This window comes from Aotus nancymaae, unplaced genomic scaffold, assembly GCF_030222135.1.
Source record: "Aotus nancymaae isolate 86718 unplaced genomic scaffold, 86718_ANA_hifiasm-v0.15.2.pri h1tg000007l, whole genome shotgun sequence".
NCBI lineage: Eukaryota > Metazoa > Chordata > Mammalia > Primates > Aotidae > Aotus > Aotus nancymaae.
In genome coordinates this window covers 60,743,434-60,765,623 of record NW_026988418.1, presented here as the reverse complement: position 1 = coordinate 60,765,623, position 22,190 = coordinate 60,743,434, and the positions used below count along the sequence as shown (strand labels likewise).

The following is a 22,190-nucleotide window of genomic DNA, read 5'->3' as shown; positions in this document are numbered from 1 at the left end:
CAAAAGGAACATAAACTGCATATAATAAGCAATCAAATGTACTCATTAGTACCACACAGTGCATGCTATTTACTTAACACTGGGACATAGGCTTTAAATATTCTTCTAAAAATGGTATATTTATGTTTATTCATCATTGTTCTTTTTCCCACTTCCCCTTGAGTCCAACGGCTAAGGATAGAGGTGCAATTTGTGGCCAAAGAAGAGACAGAGGTTAACTTATCTGGCATCCTGAGCCCAATCTCTGAAGTTGGCTTAGGAAAGTACAGTGATAGAACTCACTATCATAAACATGAAAAAAATCAGTAGATCTACAGTGAGCTATTTTTAAAAGTTTAACTTCAGTTAGTAAGCACTTTCTTCATTTTTACATTTTATTGAGGCCAGACTCTTTCTGAACTGTTATGGGTACTCCAAAATGAAGGACTATCAATGTGTAAATCTGCCACCTACTATTTTATGATCTGACATTCTTCCCACTAGCGCAATGACTCTACATTATCATGTTCTTAATATCCTTTTAACAGATCAGGGCTCAAACTTTTTGATCTCAGGATATCTCTTACATTCTTAGTCATTGAGGAACACAAAGAGCTTTTGTTTAGATGGGGTATGACCATCAAATATTTCACAAAAATGGGTATTTTAAATATATTTTAATTCATTACATAATGAATTAAAAATGAATCTTAAATTTTAAAATGTTTAAATGACATTTATTTTATTATTAGTTCTGTTGTTTTCTGAGACACACTCTCACTCTGTCACCCAGACTGGAGTGCAGCGGCACGATCACAGCTCACTGTAGCCTCAACCTCCCAGACTCAAGTGATCCTCCCACTTGAGCAGGAAGTGGAAGGTAGGTCCCATACATCCTGAGTAGCTGGAACTATAGGCACATACCACCACACTTGACTAATTTTTTTATTTTTTGTAGAGTCGGAGTCTCACCATATTGCCCAGGCTGGTCTTGAACTCCTGGGTTCAAGTGATCCTCCCACCTCAGCCTTCAAAAGTGCTGGGATTACAGGCATGAATCACCATGCCAGCACGACATGTTCAAACAACATTTTTAAAATCAGAAATAACTCTATTTCCTTAAAAAAAAAAAAAAAATTAATAGAGCCAGGCATGGTGGCTCACACCTGTAATTCCAGCACTTTGAGAGGCGGAGACCAGTGGATCACCTGAGGTCAGGAGTCTGAGACTAGACTGGCCAACATGGTGAAACCCCCAACTCTACTAAAAATACAAAAATTAGCTGGGTGTGGTGGTACATGTCTGTAATCCTAGCTACTGGCGAGGCTGAGGCAGGAGAATCACTTGAACCTGGAAGGCGGAGGGTGCAGTGAGCCGAGATCATGCCATTGCATTCCAGCCTGGGTGACAGAGAAAGACTCTGTCCCCTCCAAAAATAAATAAATAAATAAAGAGAGTCATTGTGCTACATTTTAAAGGCCTCTTTAATATAATATGGCTGGATATATGCTTCTGCATTTAATGTTTTGGTATGTTGTTTCTTTGGAGAATATGAAGAAAATCTGGCCTCATACAGCTAAGAAAAGGGAAGAGCAGATTTTAATAGCCTTTTTAAATCGTGTGGATATTTTTCTTTGATATAACACAAAAACTAAAGAAGTAAATTTATCTTTTAAACATCACTTGCAATATGGGCTCTCAAACCTTAAAAATAAACTTTACTACTCTCTTGCATTAAAATCTAATCATTGGCTGGGAGTGGTGGCTCACACCTGTAATCCCAACACTTTGGGAGACTGAGGTGGGTGATCAACTGAGGTCAGTGATCAACTGAGGTCAGTAGTTCAAGACCAGCCTGGTCAACATGGCGAAACCCTGTCTCTACTAAAAAATTAGCCAGGTGTGGTGGCACGCACCTGTAATCCCAGCTACTTGGGAGGCTGAGGCAGGAGAATTGCTTGAACCTAGGAGGCAGAGGTTGTGGTGAGCTGAGATTGCGCCACTACACTCCAGCTCTGGCAACAAAGCAAGACTACATCTTAAAAAAAAAAAAAATGAATAAAATACAAACTATTTATTATTGCTCTGTTTTGCACTTAACATCATGCATTGGTCATTTAGAATATACTGCAATAAGCTATGCATCTTTGAAATGTTGACATTTCATTACACAATATCAAAAAAACTTAACGTTCATTAATATCACTACCAATCTCTTCAGGAAAGTCTTTAAATATTGAGAAATTCACCAGCTAATGGCAACAAATACAAATTTTCCAAAATTCTAATTTTCATTTAAAAATCTCAATTTTTATCACTGGCAACACATGTCAGTTGTTTTTCTAGGAATGATGGCTCAATTCATTCACTTTTGAGAAAATGGCTGCCAAGTACCCATGCCCAAAAACCACAGTTTGTCAATCATTATTTCAAGTAAAAATAGTTTTCTATGAAAAAAAGGAAATTCAGCTTGGAACTCAAACAACTACACAAGTACTTTTCTTCTTGCACTTCCATCTGCAGCAGAAGCATTTTGTGCACATTTCCCATTTCATCACACAGAACTTTAAAGATCAAAATTTAATTGAGTAATTTTTACTGTTTCATCAATCACATTAAGTGACAATGGCATAAGTTTATTTTTGTTTTTTTCTCTAAGTGTGTGAAAGTAAATACGCAATGACGTTTAGTATGGCTTAAAGCCATTGGCTTTTTTTTTTTAAGACAGGGTCTTGTTCTGTTGCCCAGGCTGGAGTAGAATGGTGCAATCACGGCTCACTGCAGCCTTAACACTCCCTGGCTCAGGTGATTCTCCCACTTCAGCCTCCTGAGTAGCTGGGACTACAGGCATGCACCACCATGCCTGGTTAATTTTTGTGTACATTTTTGTAGAGACAGGGTTTCATCATGTTGCCCAGGCTAGTCTCCTACTCCTGGACTCAAGCAATCCACCCACCTCAGCCTCCCAAATGGAGTCACTCACCATCTTAATTCACGCCAAGTTGACTGCAGTTTTATCACTGCTTTTGCACCATTAATATAAATGTCAGCATAGAGAATAAGACAAATGTCAAATTAGTGTAATTATGGAAATAGTTTTAAACTCGTGCACATCTAAAAGAATCTCAGTGACACAGTCACCACCAACACCCCTACCCCAGCATTCTGTGGACCACACTTTGAGAATCACTGCTTTAAGGTACTCTCACTTAGGAACCACTGAGAGCTGTATATATGAGAAAAGTAAAAGTAATTAGAGTCCCCTAACTAGAATTATTCATGTAAAGATACTAGATATTATTATAAAGACTTAGGATTTAGGACATGAGTTTATAAGTTTTTACATTTAAGGTTTTAGGTAGCTAGAGAGATTTGGAACTCAAATGATTTATCAGCATGCTGTACACATCAGTAGATATCAGAAAAGTCTATAAAACCATAATTAACCCCCTTGCCTCTTCTTTCTGTGAGATATAGTCACAAAGACAATGGGGGGACAAATGAAAAATTACTGAAATAACACTACTGCAACTTATTGGGGGCTTCCCATGTATGCTTCCAATAAATGTACCTTGTAGTACATTAACTCTCTTAATTCTCACAAAAATGCTATGACATAGGTATAATTATCACTCCCAACTTACAGATGTTAAGTAACTTATCCATGTCATTCCTGTAGTACTCAAAAATGAATTTAGGTAGTTTGACCACATGCTAGACAGAAGTTGCCAGGAATTGTTTCAGCAATCTTGGACACATATTTAATGACTGGCTATTGGTGTGGTATCACATGATCATTCAAACACTCAAGCTTGTTTCTGTTGATGAGGTCAGAGAAAGTAAAGCCTAAAAAGTCCCCAAACAGTTAAGTCACACAGAGGCTAGAATTGTCATATGGTATACACACTCCAGTGACAAGAAATTCCAAGGGCTCAAACAGAAGACTCTCAGAGTAGCTCAGCATGATCTGTAATAAACAGACAGAAACACTATGAGGAAGTGTTCTTCACACTACACTCAGAGGTTTTCCCTCCCACTTACAGATGATAGTTGCCATCTCAGACTTTTCATATTAAGTTGTTTCATTTTTGAGATGAAGTCTTGCTCTGTTGCCCAGGCTGGAGTACACTGGTGCAATCTCAGCTCACTGTGGCCTCTGCCTCCCAGGTTCAAGCCATTCTCCTGCCTCAGCCTCCTGAGTAGCTTGGATTACAGGCACGCCCCACCACACCCGGCTAATTTTATATTTTTACTAGGTACTGGGTTTTGCATGTTGGCCAGGCTGGTCACGAACTCCTGACCTCAAGTGATCCACCCACCTCCGAGGCCCAAAGTGCTGGGATAACCAATACTGCGTCCATCTCAGAGACAGCCTCATCTCATTTCTAGAGTTCATCTGAGAGTTTGTTCAGATGCATCAATAAAATTCCTATTTTTAAAAATTTTTTTTAGAGACAGGGTCTTGCTATGCTTCTCAGGCTGATCTTGAACTCTTGGCCTCAAGCAAATTCTCTTGCCTCAGCCTTCTGAGTAGCAAATCTGTATTTTTATTGATAAAGTATAAATTTATTTATATACACTACTGATAGCTATTCTGCCTCAACCTGAAAAAGCACCTCAAAAAAAATCACAAAAGCACTTTAAAATGGTCACTATCGAGATTCAATATTAACTAATTTATCTATTTTGATTTTGCAGATACTCCAATGGTAAACAGATCATACTTTCTCCTCAAATATTTAAATACATGTTCCTCAAAGTGTGGTGGTACCACCAGTATCAAAATCACGGGGCACTTGTTAAAAATGCAGGCACATGGAGTCATCACCAAATCAACTGAACCAGTCTCTAAATAAACTCCCAAGTGAGCATTTTAATAAGCTCTCCAGTGATTCTTTCTTACTCAAAACTTATTTATTGAACAGTCTACAATATCCTAGCGCAAAATGAGACAGGTAAGTAAACAAAAATAAACATTTTGGATTTCAGCTGTGCTACAAAGAAAAAAAGGTATGTCAGAGAACGACCTGGAGGACTACTTTAAAATGAGAAGTCTAAGTCTTTCTGAGGAGACATCTGAAGTGAGGAGTCCTTCATTCAAGACAGTGGTTCTCAAAATTAAGCGTGCATCAGAATCACCTAAAGAACCTGTTAAATGAGACTACTGGTCAGAAGGTCTGGAATGGGGCCCAAGAATCTGTATTCCTAACAAGGTCACAGATGATGCTGATGCTGCTGGTCCAGGAACCACACTCTGAGAGCTGCTGATCTAGAGAGAACACCAAGAGAGTGTGAATAAATGTATTAAGAGAAACAGGGAAAAGGTCAGTTAGAAAAGAGGGCATGATACTCATGACTGTTTCAAAATTACTTGAAAAAGATGGTGAATTAAAACCACTAGCTATGATCTCCAGACCAGAGAAGATAAAATCTGAGTTTGATCAATAATACCCTGTATTGTTGAAGCATTTCTCAGTTCCAAAGCGTTTTCACATTTATTATTTGCCTTAGTGAGATATAAGTAAACAACTACTAGCTACATTTTAGAGATAACCTGAGGGACAAAAACAGTATGAACTTCCTTTAGAGTAAAACAGTTAAGGAGCTGAACAATTTCCCCTAACACCCAATCTAGTGTTCTTTCCAACACAGCTTGATCTTTTTGAAGAGCAAAGCAAAGGGTACATACAGGAGTTAATACTGACAAATTATTTTCTAGACTACCTAAAAACAAGGTGGATGGCTGGGCACAGTGGTTCACACCTATAATCCCAGCACTTTGGGACGCTGAAGCACGCAGATCATTTGAAGCCAGGAGTTCGAGACCAGTCTGGTCAATATGGCAAAACCCCATCTCTACTAAAAATACAAAAATTAGCCACAAGGGTGGTGTGCACCTGTAATCTCAGCTACTCGGGTGGCTGAGGCAGAAGAACTGCTTGAACCTGGGAGGCAGAGCACTCCGGCCTGGGCAACAAGGCGACTGTCTCAAAAAAAATTTTTTAATAAAAAACATAGTGGATTCCAGACTCAATTTGTTTTAGATATTGGTTAGAAAGCACTATTATTTAAAACTGACAGCATTTAGTTGGTCCCTTCCACTTACTCCTCCTTCAAAAAAAAAGGATAAAGAAATGAAGAGGAGATTTACATATTATTCTCTCTCCTACATAAATTTCAGGTAACTAGTTTCATAACCTTAGTCCCTCAGCAACATTAGTCAAACATAATCTGCATCTTTGAGTTCCCTTTAAATCTCTCACCTAACCCAGGTTCCCACAAGAACACTGAATCCTATGTGTCTTACTATGCTCATGGGTACACAGACCAGGAGCAGTTATTCTCTAAACACTCATTAACACTTGGTAGCTTCTCCAACAACCAAAACCTTATTCTTAATATTCTTACCTGCATGTCCCAATAATGCTACAAACCCAAAACATCCCAAACTGAAATCATTTTATCCTACCCCCAGCCCAGCCCTCACCCTCACCCTGGCCCTCACCCTAGCCCTGCTTCTGTGTCTGAATATGTATTAATAGCATTGCCATCCACCAAACAAAAAGATGTGGAATTCTACAAGCTTGTCTCCCTCACACCAATCTCAATACACTCCCCTCACCAATCCCATGGCCACTTACTATTAGTTACTATTAATAATACACTAACTACCATTTCATTAGTAACTACCACGTACTAATCACTTTACACTTTTTATCTTCATTCACTCAATAACCCTATGAGGTTACGTACTTTTTTCCCATTTCACAAATGAGAAAACTGAGGCTAAGAAAAGGTCATCTGTCCAAGTCATAAGTAGGAGGTGGCAAAGTAGATTTCCAAACCCTACCGTTCCCCCAAACCAAAATGCTTCATTCTGTAATACCTGTGATATCATTCCTTTAATACCCATTCCAAATGATAATTTCTTACCTAGACAACTGCCAGGATTCTTCTAACTGGTCTCCCTGTTTCCAGCCTTGCCTTCCCTCATCCCTCAAGTTCCCTAAGTGATCTTTCTGGATCAGAAATCTGATCCTTTTATCATCTTGATATAAAAGTGCTCCAGAAACGTCCTTTAGTCTACAATGTCCAGGATATACTCTACAGGATGAATTCCAAGCCCTTTAGTACAGTTCCACAATCCCTTACCTACAGTTCCGAAATTCAAAAGCCTTGAAATTTTAATTTTTTTCCTAAGTCTGCAAAGGAACCCACTGTGAATTATGGGAGGCTATTTGGTCTCTTTATCCCATTAGTGTGATATTCATGTGTGTCAATGCAGAAACATTGACGTGTTTGATAAAGAGCTAACTCAGACCCTGATAAAGTCTTACATAAGAGACCTTGCCAGGAAAAAGAAAAATCCCAAAATATTCTGAAGTCCAAAACACACCTGGATCCCAAGAGTTTGAGAAAAGAGATTGTGAAACCCTTATCTATTCAGTCCATCAATCCAATCTAATTTCCACCAATCACCTTACACATTCTTTAGTTCCAGAGATGAAGAAGGGTGCCCTGGGCCCTGAATACCCTCCAACCCAGTGAGGTATTCACTCTTCAAGAAACCGGCTCATGGATTTTCTTTCTTGTGAAGTTTCCCTGACCTTTCTTCTATTGTGCCACAGCCATTGTACTGAATACCCACCTCCACTGCTGCAAGTTATATATGTTTCCCCTGTTCAACTGTGAATGAAGTCTTCATTGAGTACTTTATTCAATCCTAGCACAGTGCCCCAACACTAGGGGCTCATGAACGTACAATGAACTAAAATTCATGCCCAGCTTTCCCTAACTCAGTTTCCTTCTAAGTTAATTTCTCCTTCATCCGCAAACCTTAGAATTTTCCCTAACCATGCAGTCCACTTTCTAAGTTTCTCCTTCCCAATGTCATCTTACAATTTTCTCACAGGCGCCTTCACAGGCGCCTTCTCTGTACCCCAAGCTCTCCAACATCTTTTAACCACCTCCATGTAATCCATAGTCCTCCTTTCTCCTGCCTGCGAACAGGCCAAGTCCCCTCCCTCCAAAGCAATCCATCTTTACTGCCCTTACCTCTTACCTACTCCCTCAACACCTCTCTGGCCCGAGCCCTTCCCAGCCAAAACGCTTCTCACAATGTATTTCCCAAATCCCCCTTGTCTCACCGTGCGGGTCTACCAGCTCCAGAACCAGCCCTCGGCCGGGTTCCGAACATCACAAACCTTCCTCGCAGCTAGTGTCCCCTCCCCCAGCCTCTCGCAGCCGGCACCCCTCCCTTCATGCTCCCCTTATCTCTTGCGGTCCAGCTTCTCTGGAAAGTGTCCCAGGGGCGAGTCTTTCACCTCAGAGACCCCTCGAGATCGCAGCTGTCCGAGCAGCCCCAGGCCCCAGCACCTCCGTCCCCAGCTCCTCTAGGGTTGCGCAAATCCCGTGCGGCCCAGACGCGGAGCAGGGCCTCTGGCTCACCTTGCTGGATGTCTCCGTTGCTACCCCCCGGGATGGGCACGCTGAGCTGGCGCTCCGGCTCGGGCAGGCAGCGCAGGCAAAAGGAGTGAAGACAGGGCAGCAGCTTGGGCTCCGCCTCACGCCGGCTCTGCAAGCTCTGCTGACACACGGCGCAGGTGTCCAGGAGCGAGGCTGGCGGTCCAGGAGGCGGCCCCGCGGAGGGACCCGGAGCGGGAGCCGAAGCTGGAGCTGGAGCCGGCGTCGATACCGCGCCCCCGGGAACTCCAGGGGCCACTGAGGCCGCAGGGGATGAAGCAGCCTGGGCCGAGCCCGAGGAGGCCGCGGCCACCCCCCCGTCGTCGGGCCCGGCCGCGCCGCCCTCCGCGCCGGCCCTGCCGCCTTCCTCCTCCTCCTCCTCCACCAGCACCGCGGCGAGAGGCGGCTCCGCCTCCTGCGCCGCGGGCCCGGCGGTCCCGGCAGTTACCGGCGCGCTGCCGCTGCCCCCGCCGCTGCTCTCAGCCTCGCCGCCGCCTTTGTTTTCCGCCATGTTTTCCTCTTTGAACCCGCCGGACCGCCCCGCGCCGCCCGCCGCCCGCGTCGCCGCCGCCGCCCCCAGCCCCAGCCGCAGCCGCAGCAAGAGCGGCAGCCGAGAGCGAGCGAGAGAGCGAAGCAACGAGAGCGCGCGCGCACGCGGCGCCCCCGCCCTCGCGTCGCGCGTTTGAAGGAGGGCGGGTGCAGCACGCGCACGTACGCACGGACGTCCTCCCGAGGGAGGCGGGAACTCGGTGCGCGGGCGCGGAGGGGTCCCGGGCCGGAGCCAGTTCGTTGCGTCAGTAGCGCGGCTCGTTAGCTGGAAAGGAGGTTTTAAAGCCAGAGGCTGTTGACGCTGAGTAGCTTTTGGCTGGGGTTGGTTATGAGCTCCTACACAGCGGAGTTGCACACAGAAGGGTAGAAACCGGGCTGCTTCCGTCCCCAACGAGCGTGTCCCGGGCGTCTCCGCGGCAGCTTCACCTGCCGCGCGCTGGAGTGCCGGGGCCTCCTGGTTCTCTGCTGTGCGTAGACCAGCTGCGTTCCTTTGGGTACCCGTGGAGCAGTAAAGCGGGGCTTTGTTTTTTTTGTTGTTGTTTTTGGGGTTTTTTTTGCTTTTTATTTTTGAACTGAGGATCTACCAGAAATAGGCTGAAAAGACCGATTGAGGAAGAAACTCTTAACAGCTATTTTTATCTTCTTAATGTGATTCTCAAGAGTTGTTACTATCAGAATAAACGGAGGAGTTTTTCAAAGCAGAGATGCCAGGGCCAGTCCCCAGAGCTGAATCAGGAAGTGAGGGAGAGGGTTGACAGAGGGGGAAAAGTTCCTTCGGCTGATTCTAATGTATGTCAGTTTGGAGAGCCACGGGTATAACCAATACTGCGTCCTTCCGAGGTCCCACTCTAAGTGTCCTGGGTTGAGCTGGGTATCAGATGCCCTAACAACAGTGGTAATAGAAGGTTTCAGGTCGGGGGCTGTGGCTTACGACTGTAATCCTAGAACTTTCGACCTCCGAGGCTGGCAGATCACTTGAGGTCAGGAGTTCGTGACTAGCCTGGCCAACATGGTGAAACCCAGTGTCTACTAAAAATACAAAAATTAGCCGGGTGTGGTGGGGCGTGCCTGTAATCGGAGCTACTCAGGAGTCTGAGGCAGGAGAATGAATGGCTTGAACCCGGGAGGCAGAGGCCGCAGTGAGCTGAGATTGCACCACTGCACTCCAGCCTGGACAACAGAGCCAAACTCCGTCTCAAAAAAAAAAAAAGGCAGCTTTCAGAAAGTGTTGCCTTTTTATTTGAGAAAAAAAAAAATTGGGGTGATTTTATGTAGTGCAACAACTATTTTAGTGTTAAGATCATGAAATACTTTGGTCTCCTGTTAGTGTTCCCAAAAAAGTGTTATTTGTGAGGTGCTGTAAGTCCTTAAACCATGTGAAAACGTGCTGTTATTTTTTTTAGACCACCTCTCCCTGTGGCCCTGGCTGGAGTGCAGTGGGGCAATCACATTTCACTGCAGCCTCAACCTCCCAGGCTTAGGCCATGCTCCTCTCGAGTAGCTGGGACCGTAGGTGTGCGCCACCACACCCAGCTAATTTTTTTTCACCCTTGCCTTGAAGAGACTGGGCTCTCACTATACTGCCCAGGCTGGTCTCAAACTCCTGGGCCCGAGCGATCGGCCCGCCTCAGCCGCTGGAAGTGCTGGGATTACAGGCTTGAGCCACCGCGCCCGGCCTCCTGAAAACTTTTTTAAATTTATTCAAAAATATTTTCTGACCTCTTTATTGTCATAGTGTTTTAGATATATGCTGGGATTACAAAACAGGAGCTCCATGCATTCAAGGAGTTTACATCTAATAGAGAAAGATTGAGGGCAAATAAATGCCAGGGAGTGGTAAGTTCTGTGAAGAAAAAATAAGTGGGGTAAAAGCTGTAATCGAGCTACTTTTGAATTAGAAGTGATTAGGAAGGCCACTGTTGATCAGATGAAGGAACCTGTCTTGCAGAAGAGCAGGTAGAGGAACACATGGCAAGTGCAAAGGGCCTGAGGGAAATAGATTCTTGGCTTGTTAGAGGAAGAGTCAGTGTGGCTGGAGTGGCTTGAGCAATAGTAGGACATGAGATAAGAGAGTTATTAAGGGGGCCAGGTCATGTACAGAATGGTCTTCAATTTTTTTCTAACTTTTGTGCCCTTTAAAATAATTTTGGAAAACTGTTTTCTTCCCTCAAACATTGTAAGCTGACTAAATTTTTTCAGATGTTTAAAGAGTTGGAAAGTGTAATTTGTGACATATTGTAATACTGACATTTAAATAATTATTATTTTAAATCTAATAGGAAAGAAACACTAAAGTGGCTTACTACTATCCATTTTTAAAAGTATATTAAGGCTGGACGCAGTGACTCATGCCTGTAATCCAAGCACTTTGGGAGGCCGAGGCAGGTGGATCACCTGAGGTCAGGAGTCCCAGACCAGCCTGATCAACATGAAGAAACCCTGTCTCTACTAAAAATACAAAAAAAATTATCTGGGCGTGGTTGTGCATGCCTGTAATTGTAGCTGCTCGGGAGGTGATGTAGGAGAACCGCTTGAACCTGGGAGGTGGGAGGTTTCAGTGAGCTGAGATCGTGCCATTTCACTGCAGCCTGGGCAACAAGAGTGAAACTCTGTCTCAAAAATAAGTAAATAAATAAAATAAAAGTATTTTAAAATGTTGTCTTTTGTTAAACTTGAAAAAGCATTGGGAATGTCTTAATGAGATGGCTAGGAGTCTTTCCCCATCTCCCAATTAGTTTGAGTAGACATGAATGCATATAACATTGCTAGAATAAGACAAGGTCCTATGTCAACTCCATTTTTCATTGTTACAGACTTAACTACTGCATTATAAACTATATGTATGTGTACATGTGTGTATCTACACACTCACATATATGATGGATTAATCCCCTTAAAACTATCCTTACTTATGTACCCCTTGGAAAATTTTCCTTCACTGAAGTACCCAGGAGTACTCATACCCTACCTAGCCTTAGGACCACTGAGTCAGATAGGAAGTCTTGGGTGGGTTTTGAGCAAAGACTCAGCAGAATTGTGAAGAGAGTCACTGTGGCTGCTTCCTAGAGGAATAACCTGTAGAGGGTCAGTGGAATAAGGAAGACCACTTTAAGGGGGCTAATAGGGTAATAACTCGGTTGGTTGGACCAGGTTGGAATCTGTAAAGGTGGTGAAAAATACGGAGTTTAAATCATAAACACTTTTTTTCAAATTCACTAATGGACTGAATTTCTCAACCAAAAGTTTTACTTTCATTAGTTTTTTTTTTTTTTCTTAACCTTTTGATGTCTGCTACTGCTTGCCTTTATTAAAATCTGGAATAAAAGTTTTTGAAAACTAGGTAATTTTTATAGGAAGGAGCAGCCCCCATGAAGTTCACTGTGTGCTCTGAGAAGGCAGTGCCTGGAGTATAACTCATGGAATATTTAGGATCATTGAAACAGACGCAGCTACATCCTTGATTTTCTGTGGGGGCCCAGAAATCTTGCAGGAGAAACTGTAAGTCAGTCCACAGATGAGGCTGAGATATGATATTGCACAAGCCTGTCTAATGGACTGCATACCATGGGGATCAGTATGCTCTGGGACAAAATGCTTGGTTTGAATCTGGTTCAACCACCTACTAGCTATGTGAGTTAAGGAAACTTACTTAGCTTGCCTCAGTTTCCTCAGTTATAAAAGGGTGTTTGCTACTGGTAGGACCTACCTCAAGGTTGTCTCACAAACAATATTTGTAAAATGTTAATAACAGCACCCAGCACATGGTAAACATGATTGTTAAAGTAGACCCAAAGATCCCTGAAGAAAACAGAACTGGCAGGAGAAACACATGCCACTGAGAGAAAATTTCAAGAAGAGGAATTATGCTGCGGCCTGAACTGAGCAGCATAATTGCTGAGATAGAAGCTGTGTCCAGCCATTTTCCTGACCTAGGCTACTATCCCTTGTTCCTCTGGTCTGAGCATCAACAGAAAAACACAGTTCTGAAATAAAGGAAAGAGTTCTTCGTAGGTTCATAGCAATTCTGCTATGAAGAAAACTCTAAGTTGCTGGTAAACAATAGTGGAAGGAGTTTTCCAGTTGTCCAGAAAAGAGAAAGGGCATTGGAGGTGAGTGACCCAGGTAGGTAAGCAATGGTGAGTACATGGTATGTCCATCAGCTGGGCACAGGAGGTTGGCAAAAGCAAGGCAGTAGCCCAAGGGTAGTGTGAAGATTTGCAAAGGCTGTTCTGCACCTTCTGGACAGAGCAGCCATGCTGAACAGCAGGAACAGAAGAGTACATGAGAACCAGCAGAAGGATGCTGAGCTGCAGCTGAAATCTGGGACATTTCTGTAAATGTACACTACTCGCACTCACCAATGGGTGAGGCCGGGAGATCTGAAGATGACATTTTATCTTTTAAAGCTCACTTCTCAGTGGGTGTGGTGCTTTACACCTGTAATCCCAGCACTTTGGAGGAAAACAGGAAAATCACTGGAGGCCAGTAGTTCAAGACCAACCTGGGCAACATAGCAAGATTGCCATCTCTACAAAAAAAAAAAAAAATTGGTTGATAAAAATTTTAAAAATAATACAAAATTTACTTCTCATCATTCCATGTTATACCAAGTATACTTTGACTTCTAGGTACTCTGTTGTCTGAATGAGTTTGAGAACTCTTAGTACCAGGAAAAGCAGGACAGATAGCAGAGTTCTAAGTCTAATTACTATCTATTGGCTTTTCTATGTCTCTAGAGCCTTTCAGGGGCACAGTGTAATTCTAGTAATAAACACCACGTTTGAACAGCAGTTTACAGTTGACAAAGTGCTTTCACACACATTATCTCTTAATTTTTGCAACCAGTAAAATATAGCTCAACAATAAATAGACTTCCTTATGTAAATGTACTGTAATGTATTATTTATCTACTTACAGATAATAAAGTTGTTTTCAATTTTTTACTATTATAAACAATACAATGATAAGCATTGTGATGCATAATTAGTTGCATGTCTATAATTATTTCTTCTGAATATTCCTAAAAGTAGAATTGCTGATTCAAAGAATATGCCCATTGTAAAAGTTTTTAGTATTTAAATTTAAAGTATTCCATATGGATTATTAAATTGTTTTGATGTATTTTGCTACTATTAATAAAAAAGTGAAAACCTGCAGTTTTTTTTCAATTTATTTTTTTTTTTAAGATCTCTGTTTCCATGACCAGGCGCTGTGGCTCATGCCTATAATCCCAGTGCTTTGGGAGGCCGAGGATTACTTGAGGCCAGGCGGTTGCAACCAGCCTGGGCAATATACCAAGAGTCCCATCTCTACAAAACAATGTTTGAAAAATTAGACAGGTGTGTTGTCACATCTGTAGTCCCAGCTACTTGGGAAGTTGAGATAGGAGGATCCCTTGAGCCCAAGAGTTTGAGCCTGCAGTGAGCTGTGATCGTGCCACTGTACTCCAAACTGGGTGACTGACTAAGACCCTGTCTCTAAAAATAATAATAAAAGTCTCTTTCTTCCCATCCCACTCATCCCTCAATCCACTCTGGCCTGGCTTCCACTCCCATCACTTTACCAAAGCAGCTTTTGCTAAGGCCACTAATTACTTCCATAATTTTACATCCAGTGAACATATTTTATCCTTAACCTTACTTGTTTTCTTGGGAGATTTAACACTGCTGGCCACTCCCACTTCTGGAAATACTTCCTTGGCTCTCATAATACCACTGTCTCCTGGTTTTCCTCCTGCCCTTTGGACTGCTATTTCTCTTTTACACACTGTCAGTGGTCGCCAAAACCACACTTAGGTTCAATGGTTTGCTAGAAGAACTCACAGGACTCAGAAAAGCTGCTGTGTTTATGATTTATTAAAGTATGAGGATACGGATTAAAATCAACAAAGGGAAAAAGCACACGAAGCAAAATCCAGGAGAAAACAAACTCAAATGTCCCTTCGCATTAGAGCTACATGAGCATTAATTCTCCCAGCAGTGAAGTGTGACTACACGTGTGAAGCATTGCCAGCCAGGGAAGCTTACCTAAGCCCTAGTGTCCAGAGTTTTTAAATTGGGGTTCAGTCACATAACATGCAACACCCACATGATTCACCTCAACTATTCAGACTCCATACCTTCAGAGGTCAAACTAATACAGTGTGGGCCAAGGCATCAGACATACAAAAATACTCATCAGACTGAGTATTCCAAGGACTTGGAAGTTATTTCCCAGGAGTTAAAGTCAGTCCTAAAGACAAGCCTTTCTTTGGACTATGCAGGGTTTGAGCAATTCAGTTAACCCTTTCCTGAGCACAGACTTATTATATGTTGGACTTTCTCAAGTTCCAACACTAGATTCCCTTCTCTTAATCACTTTTCTTTCCCTAGGCAAATTCATCCTTGCCACAGGTTGATTTACCATCTATGCAATGATAACTCCCAAGTGTGTATCTTCAGCCCAGGTCTGTTCTTTGAGGTCCAGGCCCATCTTGACAATTGCCTATTTAATGTTTCCATGTGGATGTCTTAAAGGCACCTCAAACTCAGCATGTCCAAGACTCAATAATCTTCCCCCAAACCTCCTGATCTTCTTCCACATTCCCTATCTCAGTGAATGATATTATATTCACTTAGTTGCACTAGGAAGAAAAATGTTTAGAAAATATATCAACTGGGCGGGATACAGTGGCTCACACCTGTAAGCCCAGCACTTTGGGAGGCTGAGGTGGGCAATCACCTGAGGTCAGGAGTTCGAGACCAGCCTGTCCAACATGGCAAAGTCCCAGCTCTACTAAAAATACAAAAATTAGCCAGGCGTGTAATCCTGTATACAAGGGAAGCTGAGCCAGTAGAATTGCTTGAACCTGGGAGACAGAGGTTATAGTGAGCCGAGATCGTGCCACTGCACTCCAGCCTGGGCAACAGAGTGAGACTCTGACTCAAAAAAAGAAAAAAAACAACTGATTTTCACTGGCTGATTGGATATAGGATGGGTCATCCTTGAAACCTACAACTTCTGATCCCTTGTATCTAATCTATTACCCAGTCCTGTCAATTTGACTTCCTAAATATTTGTCCAAATCCCTCCATTTGTCTCCATTTCCAATGTCACCACCCTATGTCAACTTAACACCCTCAGAGTACCACCCCCTTATCTCTGAGTGCACTGTGACTCCCCTGCAATCCATTGTGAAACTATAATGAGAGTAATCTTTTTAAAAAGGAACTGATCCCTGCTCCCCCAACCACCATTCCCCTGTCTTCCCATTGCCCTTGGGACAAAGAACAAATCCTTAAGGGTTTATGACTATCATCTGACCTGGACTGCCTCTTCAACCACACCATGCCCTACTGTACACTCGCTTTCTACATTCCAGACACACTGGCCTTCCATTTCTTCTCTGTGCCATGCTCCCCCTTCCCTCGGGCCTTTTGCACATGCTATCCTCTAGCTGGAATGATCATTTCTCCACCCCTTCCCTGCTCCCTGCCACCTACTTCACAGAATTAGTGCCTACTCAAACTTTGAGTCTCAGTTCAAGTAGTACTCCAAAAAAGCTCCTGTCTAAATCACTTTTCTTTGTTAGATGTTTTCATAGATCCCTGTTTTTCTCCTTCAGAGCTATTTGTGAGAAGCAGCATAGTTTAGTGGTTAAGAGCAGGGGCCAGACTGTCTGAGTTTAAATTCCAGCTCTGTTACCTACTGGCTTCATGACCTTGGACACTTAACCTCTTTCTGCCTCAGTTTCATCATCTATAAGTGTGTATAATAGTTACTAACTATATTCACATTATAATGCATATAAGTTGTTTAATGATTAAATTAATACATGGAGAATATTTAGAAAAAGGCCTTACACATAGAAGCACATAATATTTTCTTTTGTCATCAATGTCTAGATTTGTAATAATGCATTGATAAGTGTTATTATCTGATTTATAGTTATCTGTCTCATTAAACTCCATGAAAGCAGGGATGAAATCTATTTTTACTGTGAATATAATTCACAGTGTTGGGCACATATGTCCTTATTAAATATTCAAAAAATTAATAAATTCTTTTTTCTTGAGATGGGTATCTTTTTTTTTGTTGTTTTTGAGACAGAGCTTCACTCTTGTTGCCTAGGCTGGAGTGCAATGGTGTGATTTTGGCTCACTGCAATCTCCACCTCCTGGGTTCAAGTGATTCTCCTGCCTCAGCCTCCCAAGTAGCGGGGATTATAGGCATGAGCCACCAGGCCTGGCTAATTTTCTCTCTAATTTTTAGTAGAGAGGCAGTTTCTTCATGTTACTCAGGCTGGTCTCGAACTCCTGACCTCAGGTGACCCACCAGCCTCGGCTTCCAAAAGTGCTGGGATTACAGGTGTGAGCCACCCCGCCCAGCCAGAGATGGGCTCTTACTCTGTCACCCAGGCTGGAGTGCAGTGGTGAGATTACAGCTCACTACAGCCTTGACCTACCCAGGCTCAGGTAATTCTTCCACCTCAGCCTCCCAAGTAGCTGGGACTACAGGTGCACTCCACCATGTTCAGTTAATTTTTTGTATTTTTTGTAGATACAAGGTCTCCCTATGTTACCCAGGCTGGTCTGGAGCTCCTGGGCTCAAGCGATCGGCCCGCCTCAGCCTCCCAAAGTGCTAGGATTACAAGTATAAGCCGCCGTGCCAAGTCACAATAAAGACTCTTAAAAGTGAATAAAAGAGTTTGCACATATTAAATGTTTTCTGATACACATTATGCAAGTCCTCTGAAGAGAGTTTATTTTGTTTAAAAGACAGGAGAAATTTGATCATGTTTCTGCTTAAGGAAAAAGAACCAATAATAATGCAGAGTTTGAAAATAAAGAAAGAAAACTTTTAACAAAGCATACCCCCTAGGAATCTGGGAGAAAACAGGGTGTAGAACACAGATGAGTCGATTTGCCTTGGGTAATAGGAAGAATATCACTGCCTCCCAACGAAGGCAAAGAAGACAGAGGAGCACTGTAGTGATGCGAAGAATTCTGTGGCTTGGCAGATGAGGAGGAGAAGAACAGGAAGAGGCTGCACAGCCTCAGCGATAGATGCAAGGCGGTATGCTGGGAGAGGGGACACCAATAGGGTTAGCTTGGCGTGAGAATTATTTTGGCTGCAAGAAGCAAAATTTATGGGAGGAACAATTAATGAGAAGGCAATGAACATTATCTGCTATGGCTGATAAATATTTAAAATAGCCGCTGAGCTCTTCTTCTTTCCCTTTCCTTTTCCCTTCCGCAACAATTCGGTCCTAAAGCAGTAACACAGGATCAAAAATGTAGGTATCAGGGCCTGTAGTGGAGGGTCACTGTGATCCAGAGTGGAGAGTCAGAGACTGAGCAAGGCATCCCTGGGGAGAGAAGGGTCAGCCTAGGACAGGGTGCCCAAGTCTATGTGGGGTGAGGAGAAGGGCATGGGGGTGTCCATCACAGGGTACTGGAGCATAAGCAGGGTGAGGAGAGGATTTGTGCAGTGGCTATTACCTAGCAGAGGCAGTCAAAGCCAGAGCAGGGTGAGGGCATGTGGTCAACATGAGGTGGGGGCAGAAGCCCTCCAGCATGGGACATCAGAGTACAGGGTGAGAAATGTGGCCCAGACAGAGGGATAGCCTGGTCCTGAGTAGCAGCACCTAAGAAGGCATCTTTGTGGGAGGGAGGCTAGCGCAGGGTGTTAGAGCCAGAACAGGTTAAGGAAGATGCCCCGTGGAACAGCCTTTTATGGGAAGGGTTAGCCCAGCACGGATAGCCCAAGAAGGTTAAGCAGGGCATCAGTGCAGACGTGTGACCCTTCATTACACATCAGAGTCGCAGTACAATGAAAAGGACATCCACAAAGGGGCAGATGTAGCAGCAACAAGGGGAGACTGTTTACATATAGGCAGATTGATCAAATAAGCTAATAATTTTTTTAAAATATTCTCCTAGACAGGCACGGTGGCTCACGCCTATAATCCTAGCACTTTGGGAGACTGAGGCGGGTGGATCACCTGAGGTCAGGAGTTCAAGACCAGGCTGGTCAAAATGATGAAAACCTGTCTCTACTAAAAATACAAAAAATTAGCCAGGTATGGTGGCAGGTGCCTGTAATCCCAGCTACTCGGGAGGCTGAGACAGGAGAATCGCTTGAACCTGGGGGACAGAGGTTGCAGTGAGCTGAGATTGTGCCATTGCACTCCAGCCTGGGCAACAAGAGCAAGACTCCAACTCAGAAAAGAAAAAAAAAAATTCTCCTTAAGTACAAATGTACAAAGAGAAAATTAGAATGAATCTTGTAATGCTGGAGTGGAGTTTTGGTATCTCTGTGCCCTTATGAGTGTCAATATATAGATAGATAGTTATAGAAATAAACAATATAGATGTAAGTGTATGTATGTATACGTTTGTATGTACATAAATACATATATTCCTTAGGCTTGTCCACTGAGAGTCTTAGGGGCAACAATATCCCAATAGCAATAAATACACCTAGTACCCAGATCTTGGCTTTTAAATATCATCCTCCTTTAAAAAGAACCTTTTGGTGAAATAACCGATTCCAAGTCTGGAGCAAGCAAAATACAAGATAAGCCTGGTATATCCTGTTGCAGAAAGCAAGGAAGTCCTTATAGAATGACAGCAACAATTTAAAAGGTCAGAGAAGTCAGCTTGAATGGATTCCCATTAGCCAAATCTGGAATAATTTGAGTATCAAAATAAATAGTGATACTAATGGATTATAACCTAGTGAATAAAATAGGAAATGATGAGTCCAAACTGATAAAAATAAATGAATGATTTGAAAGTAATGGAATTCAGGCCATGATACCCCCAAAATATAGCACCTTAGCATTTGAGAAAACAGCAAAAGCAGGTAGGTCACTCTTGCGTTTCCCTTCTCTCCTGAAGCAGCTCATAAGAACCTCATTTGAGAGGTGCTCTTCCTATTCCTGGAAAAAGGAACATCCTTAGCTTTGAAAACACAGGGACACAGAAAAGAATCTGAGCAAAGCAGGCCTCAGTAAATTCTCTCTAGTTTATTATTATTGGGTCATGCTTTTTAATCCAATCATACTTCTCCATGACTATACACTTCACCAAACCTAACATTAAAAAAACACAGGTTGGCTGGGTGCGGTGGCTCATGCCTGTAATCCCAGCACTTTGGGAGGCTGAGGCGAGCAGATCACTTGAGGCCAGGAGTTTGAGACCAGTCTGGCCAACATGGTGAAAGCCCATCTCTACTAAAAATACAAAAACTAGCCAGGCGTGGTGGTGCACACCTATATTCCCAGCTACTGAAGAGGCTGAGGCAGGAGAATCACTTGAACCCAGGAGGCGGAGGTTGTGGTGAGCCGAGATTGCGCTACTGCACTCCAGCCTGAGTGACAGAATGAGACTCCATCTCAGAAAAAAGAAAAACAGTAATACACAACTTTATACATATTCTTATAACAAAATAGTAGCAAAATATTGCTACTATAATAACAAAAATAGGAAATACCAAGTGTCAGCAATGATGTAGAGAAGTTAGAACTCTTGTGCATTGCAGCTGTTGTGGAAGACAGTATGAAAGTCTGTCAAAAAATTAAACGGAGAATTGCCATATGATCCAGCAATTCCACTTCTGGGTACATACGCAAAAGAATTGAAAGCTGGAACTCAAACATACATTTGTATACCAACGTTTATAGCAGCATTATTCACACTTGCCAAAAGGTAGAAACAACCCAAATGACCATTGATGAATGAATGGATAAATGAAATGTGGTATATACATACAATGGAATATTATTGAGCCTTAAGAAGAAAGGCAATTGTGATACATGTGACAGCATGGATGAAGTTGGAGACATTATAGTAAGTGAAATAAGCCAGGCACAAAAAATCAAATATTGTATGGGTCCATTTAAATTAGCTACCTAGAGGAGAAATTCAGAGGGACAGAATAGAAAGGCGATCGACAGGAGTTCAGAGAAGGAAAAATAGAAAATTATTGTTTAATGGGTCCGGAGTTTCAGTTTGGGAAGATGCAAAGGTTCCAGAAACGGATGGTAGTGACGGTTGCACAACAATGTGAATGTACTGTGTGCCACTGAACTGTATACTTTAAAATGCTTAAAACGGCAAATTTGTTTTGATACAAAGGACATTTCTGGCACAATTGGTAAAACTTAAACGGTCTGAGAGTCAGGTGGCAGTAATGTCTTGAGGATAATTTCCTGATTTTGATGGTCATACTGTGACCTGTGACTACACAGGAGAATATTCTTTTTTTGAGACAGAGTTTCACTCTTGTCACCCAGAGTGTAGTGCAATGTCACAATCTTGGTTCACTGCAATCTCCACCTCCTGGATTCAAGCATTTCTCTTGTCCCAGCCTCCTGAGTAGCTGAGATTACAGGCATGTGCCACCATGCTGGTTAATTTTGTTTTCAGCAGAGGCAGGGGTTCGCCATGTTGGCCAGGCTGGTCTCGAACTCCTGACCTCAAGTGATCTGCCCACCTTGGCCTCCCAAAGTGCTGAGATTACAGGCATGAGCCACCACACCTGGCCAGGAGAATATTCTTGTTTGTAGGAAATACATGGGAATGTTCAGGAGTAATAGGGCATCATACATATCTGGATTTGTTCTGAAATGACCCAGGGGGAAAAAAAAACACTTTTGTGCTGTACTTGTAACTCTTCAGCAGGATTGAGATTCTTTCCAAAAAAATGTTTAAGGTAAAATAAAAAATGGAAATTAACAGTCAGCTATTAAACAGTTGAGAAAACTGAATCCTGGGATAGTGTTAGCGTCAGGATTTAGCACAGTTCACCTGGATTACAACCTGGAGCACTTTCCCATGTAATCAATGCAATGTTAATCTAATATACATTTCATTGTAGTACATTACGTATTTTAGATACATGGGGTTTTCTTTGCTAAAGGTTGACTTTATCTATTAATAATTACCTAGAACATTATTGTGTTATAAATTGCCATCCTCCAGACGATGTATCCTTAGGAAAAATAGCTATAAATTAATAGGCAAAGAGAATGGCAATAAGAAAGCAAGTCTGATGGATAAAAAAATGTGTCTCCAAAAAAGAAAAATAAAACATGTCTCCTCATTTTGAAACTTAATTACAAGTTTTCCTTTTAATTTTTAAAATATTTTCTATTATGTTTGTCGGAAAGATGTGTAGATATACTAGAGGATATGTATTATAATTTCTTTTAGTTG

General features: G+C 42.5%; 1 protein-coding gene across 2 annotated transcripts in view; it reads right to left on the bottom strand.

Annotated features, from left to right (window-relative positions):
- The window catches only part of TRIM33 (tripartite motif containing 33), a 126,559-nt gene extending 117,606 nt beyond the window's left edge, over positions 1-8,953 (bottom strand). For both annotated transcript variants that reach the window (XM_021672716.2, XM_064372674.1), the window contains exon 1: positions 8,428-8,953. In XM_021672716.2, coding sequence (XP_021528391.2) covers positions 8,428-8,953 — 526 coding nt within the window. The remainder of the gene's footprint in view (positions 1-8,427) is intronic.
- Positions 8,954-22,190: the final 13,237 nt, after the last annotated feature.